Raw genomic sequence first — 14,761 nt, forward strand, 5'->3', positions numbered from 1 at the left:
TGGCGAGATTAGATCAAGTTAAATTTGCTGAGGAAGTAACATTTTTCTAAACTCTGGTTATGATGTCGAATGTCCAGGTGATGAGATTGGGAGATACTTGTATTAACCACTCTCTAGGTGCAGTATTTAGATTGTGGGCAGGTATGTGAGCAATGGGAAATTAAAGGAATCTGGTTCTGCGTGTTTCAGGCTGGTTGGACTTGTTTTGGCGATGATTCCCCCACCTGGCTCCCCGCAGAGTGAGGTCCTCTGAATCTGATTGAGACATTAGAGGCTCCCCTAAACCCCCGCCCCATGACTCTCCCACTGGTGGCTGCTGCCCTGGCACTGGTACCGAGCCCTCTCTCCCCACTAGTCACGCCTCTCCCTCTAGTGGCTCCTCCTTCCCCTCACTCTCTGGTTTGAGGGGTTGACTCTTGGTGTGTCAGACCGGTGAAGCAGCTGCGACCGCTCCCGGAAAAACTACGAAGGATCCGGTATACCCTAGGACCATGGCTTCATTCACCTTCGGGGGCAGACACCAGTACCTGCAGCTGGTGAGCAGGTGAGAGGACAGTGCCCGGGAGTGGAACTGATTATTGATGATTGGTAATGCCCTAGGTATAGGGAGCTGCCTCTGACTCCCGATAATAAAGTCTATTCCCTGAACATTTGATTTGTTTCCCCGTCTTCATTTGCTGCTCGCTGTACACACTGAACTCTGAAATCGATTAAAACGGTGAAAAATCAGTGTGGGAGAGACTGTTGCAGTCACAACTCTTTGGTCCACGATTTCATTCGTTTTAACCGTTTTCAGCTGCGTTTCAAGAGAAAATGTGCCTATTATTGAAAGAACAGGGTGGGACCCTTTAATAACTTCAGCAAGTGTCAATGAAATAAGTTACAAATTCCACAATTGGAGTTTAACTTTAACCAGCACCTGATCTTAAAGGGTTTAACACCTGAAGAAATGCCAGAAATTATCTTGGGATACATGACCTTTAAACCAGAGAGCCTTGGGAATATATAGCAAGGTATGAAAGAGCTTGAAGAGTATGAAAGTTGGTTAACGTTTTGGGGTAAATCCTTCTATAAGATCACTGAGTGATACCGTTTAAACGTATACTCCTAATAATTCTGTATAATCTGTGTGAAATGTAAATTCAGACTTGTTAAAGGGAGGAAGCTAAGTAGTGCACTGGTTACACACTGGCACATTACTTATAGGTAAAAGTCCAGCCCAGACTGATGGAAATGCAAACGAGTCCCCAGGAATAATTTGTTAATATAATTTAGGAATATTGCAGTCCAGCTAGAGTAGGAAATGCAAAATCGACATTGGTGTTGTTGGGTGGGGGGGGTGGGGTGGTGGGGGCTGCTGTCTGAGATTGGGGCTGAGGCACATTATTGGAGCTTAAGTAGAGGGAGCTTCACTGTGCAAATCAACTGTACTGTTTGTTTCTCACTTGCGAGTTCTTGGTGGGACATTGAGGAGGGAGGTTTACTCTGTATGTAACCCATGTTGTACCTGACCTTGAGTGTATGGTACAGTATGGAGGGAGCTTTTGACTTGTGGTACCTGATGTGAGAGTGAGGAGATAAAGTAGAGGACCCTTTAGTCTAGATCTAATGCATGTTGTGCCTGATCAGAGAGCATTTGGTATCATCTTTGTACTGTCCTTGAGCACAAGATTCTCAATAACTCAGCTTCCTTCCAACTCTGGCCTCTTACACATCTCCATTCCTTTTGCCCCACCATTGGCTGCAGTGCCTTCAGTTGTCTGTGTCCTTGGCTTTGGAATTCCCTCCATTCCCCTATCTTTCCATCTCTCCCTCCTCCTTTCAGAACACCTTAAAAGTCTCTTTTTTACCAAATTTTTGATTACCTGTCCTAATGTTTCTTTTCTTGGCTCAGTGTCAATCTTTTGACTAATTATGTTTCTGTGAAGCATCGTGGGATATTTTCCTACATTAAAGACACTAGATAAATGCAAGTTATTGTTGACATTGGGCATCTAAAATGGCAGGTGCTAATATCCTTTAAACTCAAAGTTTTAACTTTTTTAAAAAATGAAATATATTATGCTTTTAGCATCATAGAAGTGAATAGTTCCTGACTGGGTGGCAGCATATTGGTGGATAGGTGACCGCTTTAGCTTTTTGATGGGTTGGATCTGATATAATTCTTCAAGCTATTACCAGGGAGCAAAGGGAAACCTTGAGTCCATTCATATAGATGCAAAATGTTAGGAGTAGTAAGATCACAAGTTAGTTCGAGGTTAAGAAAGTAATTTAGCCCCAGCTTAGTTAATCCATCCCGAATGGTCCTAAAACCCCAATCAAGTCTGATTTGTCTTGAACAATTGTAAGATTTTTTTCCCTCTGCTATTATCTCTGACAGTTTATTGCAAATGTTGATCAGATTTCTGTGAAGGAGAAAGCCTTTTACCAGCTTGAATCTGAGCTCTGTCTTTCTCTGGCAGTTTAATCATCTTCTGGATTTACCTTTTCCAAGCCGCTTACTATCTTCTATCACTCTATACGATCGCTTCTCTCACACTTCTTTAAAAGCTAAGAAGCCCTTTTTTTATTACTGAGACCTCTGAGATTATGTCTTAGCCTCACAGCTCTTCTACCATGTCTCAATCTCTTATCTCTCGGCGACTAGAACTGGCTATGAGTCTTCAAGCAGCACCTGTTTTGGTTATGTACATCAATGTTCCATTGGCTTTATAATTGCTGCTCTGCATTGGCTGGAGATGTTAAATCCTGAGTATTCACAGACTCTTAGGTTTTTTCAACTTCACCTTTCGCTATTGTAACACCGTTCATGGAGATGCTTATTTTTCTTCCATATGTGCATTTGTCTGTATTGCATTTCATTTGTTATTGTTCTACCTATATAAATAACAACTCTTTGCATTTACACAGTGCCTTCTAATTCAAAAAAATGTCTCAAGGTGCTTCATTGAGGGGTAGTCAAAACAAAAGCTTTGTCCAGTTAATTTCTGAACATCTGACTTTGGTCCTGCTTCAGTATCTTCTGCAAATCTAACACATTTTCTTTGGGTTTCTCAGTCCAAGTCATTGATATAAATTTAGTGGCCCCAACACTGTTTCTTGGGGTACTCTAATTAGTAGTCTGTTCCACCCTGACATAACTCCTCTAACAAACTCCCATTGTTTTCTACTCAGCTGCCAATTTTTTATCCTGACCCACAATTTATCTTGAATCCTCACATCTTTGAGTGTAATAGTTAGCTTTCACATGGAACCTTATCAAATGCCTTCTAGAAATCTTAGTACAGTGTGCTAAGGGATTCCTTTAGAGCCTTTGGGATGTAATTTCCTTATAGAAATCAAGGAGGTCACTTATGCAGGATCTTCCTCTTCTAAATTCCTTGATTGTCATTTACATGGTTATTATTAGACAGATAATACCTGCTAATTCCATGATATTGTACAAAATTGAAAACTAAACATCTATAGTTGCCCGTGTCTGCTTCCCCTCCCTTTTTGAATATTGGCACCACATTTGCCTTTTTCAATTTATTGGTGCTTCTCCATTGTCATTCTCTCCCTCATGACAATTGTCAATACCTCAAATCTCCTCCATAGTCTTTCTCAACACTCTAGAATAAATACCATCCTGCTCTGAAGATTTATTTGTTTTGAGCCCATTAGTCAAGCTAGTATTTCCATCTTATTTCTATTGATGACTTTGATGTTGCTTGGGTATCTCTTTTTTGTGAAGAGCATGTTGCTGATGTCTGTCCTTGGAGGAAGTAAATCATTAAGAACATTTAGTAATTTGTACTCATCCTCTGCTACCAGCCTGTTTAAGGTTCCTAAATGTTCTTTGCCTGCCCTCTTACTGTTATAATATTGAAACAGCTTCTTACTGTTGTATCTTGTATTTAGAGACTTGATTTTATATAGGTCTCCCTTTGCCATGATTATCACTCTTTTAACTTGTTTTGGTGTCTTCTGATATTCATTTCAGTGAACTTTTCTCTCATCCTCTCATCCCTTTTCACCTGCAGGATGTGTAGAGTCATATTTCCTCTTCACTTCTGATTTTTTTTTAAATATGCCATTTAGGGTCAAGCTTGTTTAGCTTGAGCTTCTGGTGTCTGTTATTTATTTATCCCACAGGTTCAACATTGTTTCTACTTGTCCTCTACTGAAATGTTATTTAACAGCTATCTGTGACCAGCAGGTTGTTACCTTATTTGTTTGAGCTGGGAACTTTTAAAGTTATATGCCATGAGCTCAGCAGCTCTCCCTCTCTACTGCCCCCTTTCAGCCCCACCCCATTCTGCAAGCTACAAGCTCTCCTGTGCAGGGGGAATGTTTGGAGTGAAGCCCCTGTTATTAGGTGAGAAAGTGTTGAATCTTACTGTGGGCACCGCATTAGTTTATTCAAAATAAATGCAAATTCTGAGCCCATTTGAATGAGTTGAGCTATTCCTGTTGGCCTGTCTACCTGTTGGCTTGTGCCTATCTGCCGTCTGCTTATCTGTCCTGAATGTGACATTTTCTGATCCTAAGTTTTCACTTTACTGGGCATAGTGTAAACCTAGAGCTGAGAATCTAAATGTTTACTTTCATTTCTCGATTCTCAAAGTACCTGCAGCATGTACTGACTTGGAAAGGATCCAATCTAATTTAATTGCATGCTAAGCAAGACTTATTCATCGGATCACAGAATCACACAGTGCAGAAGAGGCCCTTTGGCCCATCGAGTCTGCACCGACATGTGAGAAACACCTGATCTACCTACCTAATCCCATTTACCAGCACTTGGCCCATATTGCTAGGGATGAGGATGCAAAAACAACAATTCCAATTCATAAAGCTCCTTTAACTTTAACATAAAGCATCTCAAGGGGTTTCACATGAGTGATTATCAAAAAAAAACTTGACATTGAGTCACACAAAAAGATATTAGGACAAGTGACCAAAAACATGGTGGAAGAGGTAGATTTTGAAGAGAGTTTTAAAGGAGGTGAGAGGTTTAGGGATGGAATTCTAGAGCTTAGTGCTCAAGCAGCAGAATGCACAGCCACCAAAATCAGGGATGTGCAAGAGGCCAGAAGTAGAGAAGTACGTAAATCTCAGTGTGAAGGGTGGGGTGGGTAGTACGGGGTTTAGGGTCAGCATGTGAGTATTTGTAGAGCGGAGGAGATTATAGAAATAAGGAGGGTTGAGAGGGTGGAGCCCAAAGAACCCGGTTACCCTGTTCCCCCATGGACTCTGTTCAGTTTTTGCCTGTGTAGCTTACCCTCACCCATTACTGCAATTAAATGGCACTGCTCAGGACAACGGATCCTGGGGCACAGCCACTCAATTTGGTGCTGGCCAAGAATCAAACTTGGGTGAAATGCTTTTACAGATAAGTCAGTAAACAAATTTGGTGTAAGTACCTGACTGAAGCTCCTAATAAATTAGTCTGTGATCATTAGGGCTGAATGTTTGCTGCTGCTGCATATGGTGTTCAATTTGCTGGGAGTGTTTGCATTGTCTCTCTGCCAGATTGTCCTCCCTGTCTATCTCCTTTTCTTGCTCTCAATCATTTTCTATGACACTGTCACTCTCTGTGTACGCCTCTCTCTTGTCCCTTCTTACTCAGTCTCTGTCGGTCTGACTCTATGTTTGTGTGTGTGTGTGTGTGTGTGTGTGTGTGTGTGTGTGTGTGTGTGTGTGTGTGTGTGTGTGTGTGTCTTCATTAGGAGTGGGTGTTTGCTAGTTAGTACCTGTATTTGAGAGTCTTTTATGACCACTTACACAGTGTACAGTTTACTGGTTCACTCCTAACCTGGTTTCAAATTTTAATGTCATGTAAGTACATTGTTAAGGTTAAGAGAAACGGGTGATGGGTATTAATTGTCTTTGAGCACATAAATAGGGGATAGCTGGGACACTGAGTTGAGTGGAAGGAGAGCTGTGAAATTGAATAAATTAATAAATTCTCTCAATAAAGAAAAGCTCTGTCTTAGTTTCGACTTCACCAACCAGCTTGGATCTTATTAACATCAAGGAGTGTGATTGTTGCAATGATGCTGTGTTACTTCCTTATAAAATGGTGTGGTTCATTTGGTTTAGAGTCTGTTGCAGGTTACCTCAGAATAACTGATAATTTCAGACTCTGTATTGCAAATTATGGTACCTTTAATTGTCACATAATTGCTCTAAAGGTATTTTAATTTTAAAAAGTGGTTATAAAAATGGGTGTGGACAACAACAAGTCATGCTTTTATTTACATGACGCTGTTAAACTATTTTTCATTGCACATTAAGCAAGAAGAGAATAAACAAAATAGGAAAACCAGGGAAAGAACAGAAATACTGAAATAAAACAAGGAATGTTGGGACCCATATTCAGGGGGCCAGAAGACACTTCATATATGCCATTTTATACAATGGAATTACCCAGAATTTAAATTCGATGGGTTTTCCCCTAGCCGTAAAACTTAAGCATTATTTTTTTTAACTTTTTCTAAATATCATTTTGTTCCTCCTGGGCTTTCTGGTTTTTGTATTCTCCCTAGCATCTCACCTGTGTATCGCCACCACTTTAGCCTATGGGCAACAATTATTTTTAGTACAAGATGAGTGATTATACATATTGGAATGAGTAGGGTTCAAAATACAATTGAGATGCATCTGATCAGTCACTGCCTGTGATTGCATTCTCCGCCAGATACCTATTTAAAGTACTGACTCACCTGTCAAACCTGGTGGTGCTGTGGCTGGTTTTTAACTCATGTCTGATGCAATGGGGGTGGAGGGGGGGGCCACCTGGTGAAAAGGGGATTGCGCAGCCCATATAAACAGCAGACTCCTTGGGTCAGGGGAGTAAAGTTACATAATTTTAAACAAAATATAAATCTAAACCATGGAATTTTGGCTGCCCATCCTTTTTGCATATTTAATAATGAGCTGTGCACCACATACCCACCCACTCCTTGTACAGTCATTTTCCAAGGAGTGGTTGTGACAAGTGGAGCTGTTTAAAGTTTAACGTAGAGTCCTGGGGTTTCCTTGATGGCACAGCACATATCTAATATAAAAAAGAAGTAAAACACCAAGAGCACATGGGGTAGTGGTCGTGTGCGGTGCTTCTATTGATGGGTGCTAGTGATGGTGATGATTATGGTATCATGGATAAGGATACTGGTGTACGTACATAAATGTCAATAGGCTTTGCTTGTTCTGTTTGGTCAAATGCACAACAAGCTTATGCTGAGTCAAATCTAATTTTACCCTGTTTTTATTTTGACACCATGAATTTTAGTGCATGCCGTACACTTTAGACTTCAGGCCTTTGCCTCTGTACTCTAACTGTTTTCTGTCTCATGCTTTTCCACATCAGATACTGGTAATCCTAGATTAGCACCCTGAGTTACTTGTGATTGCTTTAAACCAGCACTGAGGCATTTGGACAGGGTTGACAGGCAGCTGGCACCCAGGTTGGCACATGCCACCTGCTCACAGACTGGGATGTACCAAGTGGCGGCCTGCCACTTACCAGCTGATATTCATGGGCTGTCCTCGTTGGTGTTTGCTGACTTCTTCTTGAGCTGGCAATGAGCAGTTGGCATTGGCCATCTGGTGCTTATTGGCTGCTATTTGCCAGTTGGTGCTGCTGGGCTAGTAGAGGTCCTCTGTTCATGAGTTGGCCTTTGCCAACTACCACTCAGATTCAGTGGAGGGAGCATGTTTGCGTCAGTTGCTTCAACAATGTTTTCAAAGCTATGGGAAATACTGTTGATTTTTTTTAAAAAAAAGGGTCTAAGTTTCTCCCAAAAATGTCACTATTTTTACGTAGCTGCTATACCTTCCTGTTATTTGATGTGTTCCATCACCATAGCAATCATTGTGTTGTTAAACAAAAACAGAATTACCTGGAAAAACTCAGCAGGTCTGGCAGCATCGGCGGAGAAGAAAAGAGTTGATGTTTCAAGTCCTCATGACCCTTCGACAGAACTTGAGTTCAAGTCCAAGAAAGAGTTGAAATATAAGCTGGTTTAAGGTGTGTGTGTGGGGGGCGGAGAGATAGAGAGACAGAGAGGTGGAGGGGGGGGGTGTGGTTGTAGGGACAAACAAGCAGTGATAGAAGCAGATCATCAAAAGATGTCAACGACAATAGTACAATAGAACACATAGGTGTTAAAGTTGGTGATATTATCTAAACGAATGTGCTAATTAAGAATGGATGGTAGGGCACTCAAGGTATAGCTCTAGTGGGGTTTTTTTTATTATATAATGGAAATAGGTGGGAAAAGGAAAATCTTTATAATTTATTGGAAAAAAAAGGGAAGGGGGAAACAGAAAGAGGGTGGGGATGGGGGAGGGAGCTCACGACCTAAAGTTGTTGAATTCAATATTCAGTGCGGAAGGCTGTATTCCGGACTGAATATTGAATTCAACAACTTTAGGTCGTGAGCTCCCTCCCCCATCCCCACCCTCTTTCTGTTTCCCCCTTCCCTTTTTTTTCCAATAAATTATAAAGATTTTCCTTTTCCCACCTATTTCCATTATATAATAAAAAAAACCCCACTAGAGCTATACCTTGAGTGCCCTACCATCCATTCTTAATTAGCACATTCGTTTAGATAATATCACCAACTTTAACTTTAACACCTATGTGTTCTATTGTACTATTGTCGTTGACATCTTTTGATGATCTGCTTCTATCACTGCTTGTTTGTCCCTACAACCACACCCCCCCCTCCACCTCTCTGTCTCTCTATCTCTCCGCCCCCCACACACACACCTTAAACCAGCTTATATTTCAACTCTTTCTTGGACTTGAACTCAAGTTCTGTCGAAGGGTCATGAGGACTCGAAACATCAACTCTTTTCTTCTCCGCCGATGCTGCCAGACCTGCTGAGTTTTTCCAGGTAATTCTGTTTTTGTTTTGGATTTCCAGCATCCGCAGTTTTTTTTGTTTTTATCATTGTGTTGTTAAATATCAGCTTGTTGCTGCTTCTTTGTAGGTGAGTTTGGATCTATCCCAATTATTGCAGATGTGTGCAGAATATCAGGACCAGAAGAAGCTACCCATCCCTGGCCTCTATCCCTCTCATTATAAAGGCTAATGTTCCATTTTCATGTTCTTGATTATTTGTGATCATAGAATTCAGAGTGTGCAATGTGGGGTTGTTTCCTGGTCCATATTATCTTTCATGGAGATAATGGACAGAAAAGGGCCATTCCAGGACATAGAGAACATGAGATCTTGTGAAAGTGGCCATTGTCACTGAACCCAAGAGAATATTAACTGCAGGGCCTTGGAAATTTGTAACAGTTAGCCTCTCACCCCTTGACTTGTGTTTGATGTACTCTGGACCAGGAGAGAGGGGACATGGACATCCCCTTTGAAAGTGGGAGGTCTGAAATAAAATGTTTGGTCAGTGTCAGATTCCAGTGGAGAAGGTACAAACTCTTCACCGTTTCTGAGGGAGGAAATGAGGGTGTTGAAATGTTGTGTGGTACTTTCCTGAAGTTAGAAAGATACACATTTTGGGTATAGGTGGAGGGATCCCAAGCTGGTATTGAATCTCGGGGGGCTCTAATGGTGACACTAGGTTCAGAAAGAAAAAAATGTCTTTGTGTAGTCATCCCTTGCAGTTCCACAAGCTATATGTCCCCAGATTTCCCTCTAAGTATGAAATCCAAAATAATAGCTGTTTGTGTCTGTGCTGATGCACACAGTACCTTTGCAGACTAATCCTGGATTGGATGATCAAGGCTGTACTGCTACATGTGGCCCCTTCACCCTTGCAAAACAGCTCTAGAGTGGATCTCCTGCTGAAGAGTGGGGATCCAGTCACGGGGTTGGATAAGTTGTTAACAAAGAGACTGAACCTCTAGCAGTTTGTTCCTCCATCTGGATGTGGCCTACAACCCTAATGGGTTTTGGAGTTATTTTCTTTTAAGATTAACAAAGCGTTTGCTGTTGTGGGTTAGTGTCAGAGATGACAGGAAACAAAATTATTGTAACCAGTTCCCTGTGACATTGTTCACTTCCCAATTATCCAAACCACTGTCAAATAACTTGGCTGCTGTCAGTGTAGTGTCTTAGACTGGGTGACGGGTTTCCTACATTTCTTGGTTATTTATCTCCCTAATTCCTACCAGTAGTGAGGTTTCTTTCAGTAATTCTTCTTTGTTATAAAAACTGGTTTTACTATCCCCAGTTCTAATCCTTGAAGGTTCACCCTCAAGCTCTGATACCACTCTGGCCACATCACTCTGAGAGGTCCCATACTTACTGAATCGAATGATATTCACTAACCCTTGACCATCCCTTTGCACTTGTCTGTGTTTGTAGGTTTCTGCAGCTTGCCCTCTAAGGTCATAACACTTCCTTTAAGCTTAGGGGTTATACAGTTTTTGAACCTCTTAATTCGTAAGTTTTCTTCTTGTCTTTCATGGGGAAGCTACAGAGTAAAAAACCCAACCTGGGGTTGAAAAGAACGCTAAGGTTGTTCGCAATCTGCTTCAGCCTCAGCCAAGAGCAGCTGCAGGGACATTGTGGTCCTGCTGAGCATATGCAGTTTGTGGTGGAGGCTGACTTCGATCATCCCAATGTTTAGCTGCAGGAAATGACAGCTGACCCAATACTGGATGTTGAACAAGCAATCCAACAACACAATGGAATGGTGAAGAGAAGTGATGGAGAAGTAGATCTTTCTGTCAACAGTATACACATGGAAGCTGGAATATTCCCTAATTTCTTGGATGAATGCAGCTCCAACAACGCACTGGAGGTTCAACACCATCCAGGACAAAGCAGCCTGCTTGATTGGCACCCCATCCACAAACTTAAACACTCATTCCCTTCATTACCAAGACACACTGGCAGCAGCATGCACCAGCTATAAATTGTGCTGCAGCAACTCACCAAGGCTCCTTCGATAGCACCTTTCAAACTCGTGACCTCCACCACCTGGATGGACAAAGGCAGCAGATGCATGGGAAGTTCCCCTCCAAGCCACTCACACACCATCCTGACTTGGAAATATATCACCGTTCCTTCACTGTCATTGGGTCAAAATCCTGGAACTCCCTCCCTAACAGCACTGTGGGTGAACCTATACCACATGGACTGCAGCAGTTTAAGGTGGTGGCTCACCACCACCTCCTCAAGGACAATCAGGGAAGGGCAATAAATGCTGACCCAGCCAGAGCCAGTGACTGGGATTGTGATATTATCCCTCCTCGACGTAGTTGAAAACACCATCCACCCCCCACCCTTCTCCCAACACCCTGTTCTCCAGCTGGGTGGAACTGTTCTCGTTTGGTTTCATTCTTACTTATCTGGTGACATGCCCTACTCCCACTGAATTCCCTCAATCCATCCATGGCTCCTTGTCTACATGCTACACATGGCTGACATCATCTGAAGGCAAGTGGCCAGCTTCCATGTATACACTGTTTGCAGAAAGATCTACTTCTCCATCCCTTCACTTCACCATTCCATTGTGTTGTTGGATTGCTTGTTCGACGTCCAGTATTGGGTCAGCTGTCATTTCCTGCAGATAAACATTGGGATGATCGAAGTCAGCCTCCACTACAAACTGCATACACTCAGCAGGACCACAATGCCCCTGCAGCTGCCCTTGGCTGAGGCTGAAGCAGATTGCGAACAACCTTAGCATCCTTTTTAACCCCAGGTTGGGATTTTTACCCTGTAGCTTCCCCATCATCAAGACATTCACCTCTGTATCATTTCATCCCATCTTCAGTTGGAACGCTCATCCATGCCATTCTCACTTGCAGACTCGACTATGGACCACATCCTCTGCCCTGCAGAAACTTGAGCTCATTCAAAAATCTTCTGCCCACCTCTTATCCTTCATCATGCCCCACTCACCCATCATCCCTCCATTTGCTGTCCTCCATTCAGTTTCAATGTCCCTGATGCCCCAAGTCTAAAATTATCACCCTGGTGTTTTGAATTCAATTCTGGGCACCTCACTTTAGGAAGGATGTCAAGGCCTTAGAAAAGATGCAGAAGAGATTTGCTAGAACAATCCCAGGGATGAGGGGCTTCAGTTTTGTTGAGAGACTGGAGAAGCTAGGATTGTTTTCTTTAGACCAGAGAAGCTTGAGAGGAAATTTGATAGATGTGCTTGAAATCAGAGTTTTGATAAAGTGGCGGAACAATTGGTAACTTGGGGGGCACATATTTAAGGTGATTGGCAAAAGAACCAGAGGCAACATGAGGAAATGTTTTGTACACTGTGGGATGTTGTGATCCGGAATGCATTGTCTGAAGGGCTATCGGAAGTAGATTCAATAGTATCATTCGAAAAAGAGTTGGATAAATACTGGAAGGAAAATTTACAGGGCTGTGGAGAAGGAGCAGGGAATGGAACTAATTGGGGCAGTTCTTTCAAAGGAGCCAGCACATGCATGTGGGGCCAAATGGCCTCCTGTGCTGTATGATTCCATAATTGAACCTTTTGTGGTTTTGCCCGCTTCCTTTAACTTCTGTCATACCTAAAACTCCAAGCTCCCCATCTGTTTAATTCTCGCCTTTTGTGCATCTGCACTTGTATTAGTTCCAACATTAGCATTAAGCTCTAGAATTGCCCCACTGATCCCCTCTAATCTCTCTCTCGCTTCCCTCTTTTAAAATCTTCCTTAAAACCCATGTCTTCGACTAAGCTTTTGGTCAATGCTCCAAGTAGGCCCATCTTTGACTCTGTATTAATTTATGTTTTGATTTAAGTTTCTGTAAAGCACCTTGGATCATTTTCCTACATGATATAAATACAAAATGTTGTTGATATTCACCATCTTGGCTCATTGGTGAATATACACGGCTTGAAATGAGGTGTTGGAAGTGGCCACCAGGAAGTAATTTATAAAACCTCAGGAGAGAAAGGGTTAAAGGAACCCAGAGGAGAGGTAATGAGCTCCAATCACTGTTAACCTTGGCTCAGTTGATAACTCCCTTGCTTCTAGGGTCAGAAGGTTATGGATTCAAGGCCTAATCCAAGACATGAGCATATAATCTATTGACACTTCACTGCAGTGCTGAGAGCATGCTGCACCTTTTAGTGAAACTGAGACTCCATCTACCCCTTTGAGCAGACATAAAAGATCCCATTGCTCCATTGGTGGAGCAGCAGGGAATTGCTCCCTGTGACCTGGCCAGTATTTGTCTTCCAAATGACATCACCTTATTCGTTATTCATCTCATGCTGATAGTGGGTTCTTGCTGCAACTATTTTTCAAATCAAAATTAAGGACTTTGGGGTCTCCCAAAGACCTGGCTGGGGCTGTCTACCTGCAAGTTTTTGCTTGAATCATTTTCTGTCTGGTTTGCAGTGAAGAGGTCACTGGTGAATTAAAGCTGCTCGTACCGCACTACAAAAGGAGTCCACTGATGGACGTGCAACAGCCCAGCCCCTCCACAGCACCATCACATGACATTGTGAGTACCACCAACAGCTGATGAATGGAGTGTTTGATATCTGTACAAAAAGTTCAGAGCTTCATGAATAATGGCAGCAATTTGATTACCATGTTTCCCTGCATTACAAAAGTAGCCACATTTCATTGAGTATGAAGCACTTTGGGACATCCTGCAGTGCTAGTTAAATTGACTTCTTTCTTCCTAACTGCTGTCACCTATGTGTTGTGTTTTTTAGCCGCTCAGGTTTGACCCTGTGGAGCCCTTTGATTTTGAGGCACATGTAACCAATCAGATGGTGAATCCTGAGCTGGAATCACTGCAGGATCTGGTGGATTTCCCTAAGAATGATGTTGAGGTCATGTTATCTTCTAGAGAGTACCGGACTGTTAACCCCGCTGTCCCAGACGATTGGTACGTGGAACGATTCAGAAAAAAAATGCAACATGGAATTGCACTGAGACTTTATTACTTCACTTTTTTACTTTCATTTTTAATTGTTGGATTTAATGCAACTTAATGAAGGGTTAGAGTGGGCACAGATCTGTATTTATCCTCTGCTGGTTGCAGGCCAGTATCAGTGACTTGTTGCTTGTACTAATCTGCTGCTGTATGGAAACATAATCATAGAAAATAGGAGCAGGAGTGGGTCATTCAGCCCTTAGTGCCTGCTCTGCCATTCAATATGATCATGGCTGATCCTCTATCTCAACGCCATCGTCCCGGTCTCTCCCCATTCCCCTTGATGCCTTTAGAGTCTAGAAATCTATCTATTTCCTTCTTAAATATATTCAGTGACTTCTGCCTTCTGTGGTACAGAATTTCACAGGTTCGCCAGCCTCTGAGTGACGAGGTTTCTCCTCATCTCAATCCTAAATGGCCTACCCTGTATCCTGAGACTGTGACCCCTTGGTTTAAACCCCCCCAGCCAGAGAAAATATCATCCTTACATCCAGTCTGCCCAGCCCTGTCAGAGTGCCATACATTTCAATAAGATCCACTCTCATTCTTCTAAACTCCAGTGAATACAGGTCTTGTTGGCCTAATCTTGCCTCATATGACAATCCTGCCATCCCAGGAATCAGTCTGGTGAACATTTGCTGTGCTCCTTCTAAGGCAAGTCTATCCTTTCTTTGGTAAGGAGACCAAAACTGCACACAACACTCCAGGTGTGGTCTCACCAAGGCCCTGTAAAGCTGATTAAGACATCCTTGCTCCTGTACTCAGTACTATGCATCAGTATTTTGCTCTTATACATGTAGATAATTGACTTATATGTATGTAATCTGCCATATGTTTCTTTATATTGTTACTGTACATGACTGTAGCTCACCCATGTACATGGCAGT

General features: G+C 42.4%; 1 protein-coding gene across 7 annotated transcripts in view; it reads left to right on the top strand.

The window, feature by feature from the left end:
* The window catches only part of LOC121286849 (dedicator of cytokinesis protein 7-like), a 203,439-nt gene that overhangs the window by 257 nt on the left and 188,421 nt on the right, over nucleotides 1-14,761 (top strand). For 5 of the 7 annotated variants that reach the window (XM_041203978.1, XM_041203980.1, XM_041203979.1 and 2 more), the window contains exons 2-3: nucleotides 13,328-13,433; nucleotides 13,651-13,826. In XM_041203978.1, coding sequence (XP_041059912.1) covers nucleotides 13,328-13,433; nucleotides 13,651-13,826 — 282 coding nt within the window. Of the gene's footprint in view, nucleotides 1-56; nucleotides 545-13,327; nucleotides 13,434-13,650; nucleotides 13,827-14,761 lie in introns of those variants that run through there. The other 2 variants (XM_041203981.1, XM_041203983.1) reach the window with 2 other exon arrangements.

The sequence above is a fragment of the Carcharodon carcharias genome, chromosome 14 (genome assembly GCF_017639515.1).
Source record: "Carcharodon carcharias isolate sCarCar2 chromosome 14, sCarCar2.pri, whole genome shotgun sequence".
Classification (NCBI taxonomy): Eukaryota; Metazoa; Chordata; class Chondrichthyes; order Lamniformes; family Lamnidae; genus Carcharodon; species Carcharodon carcharias.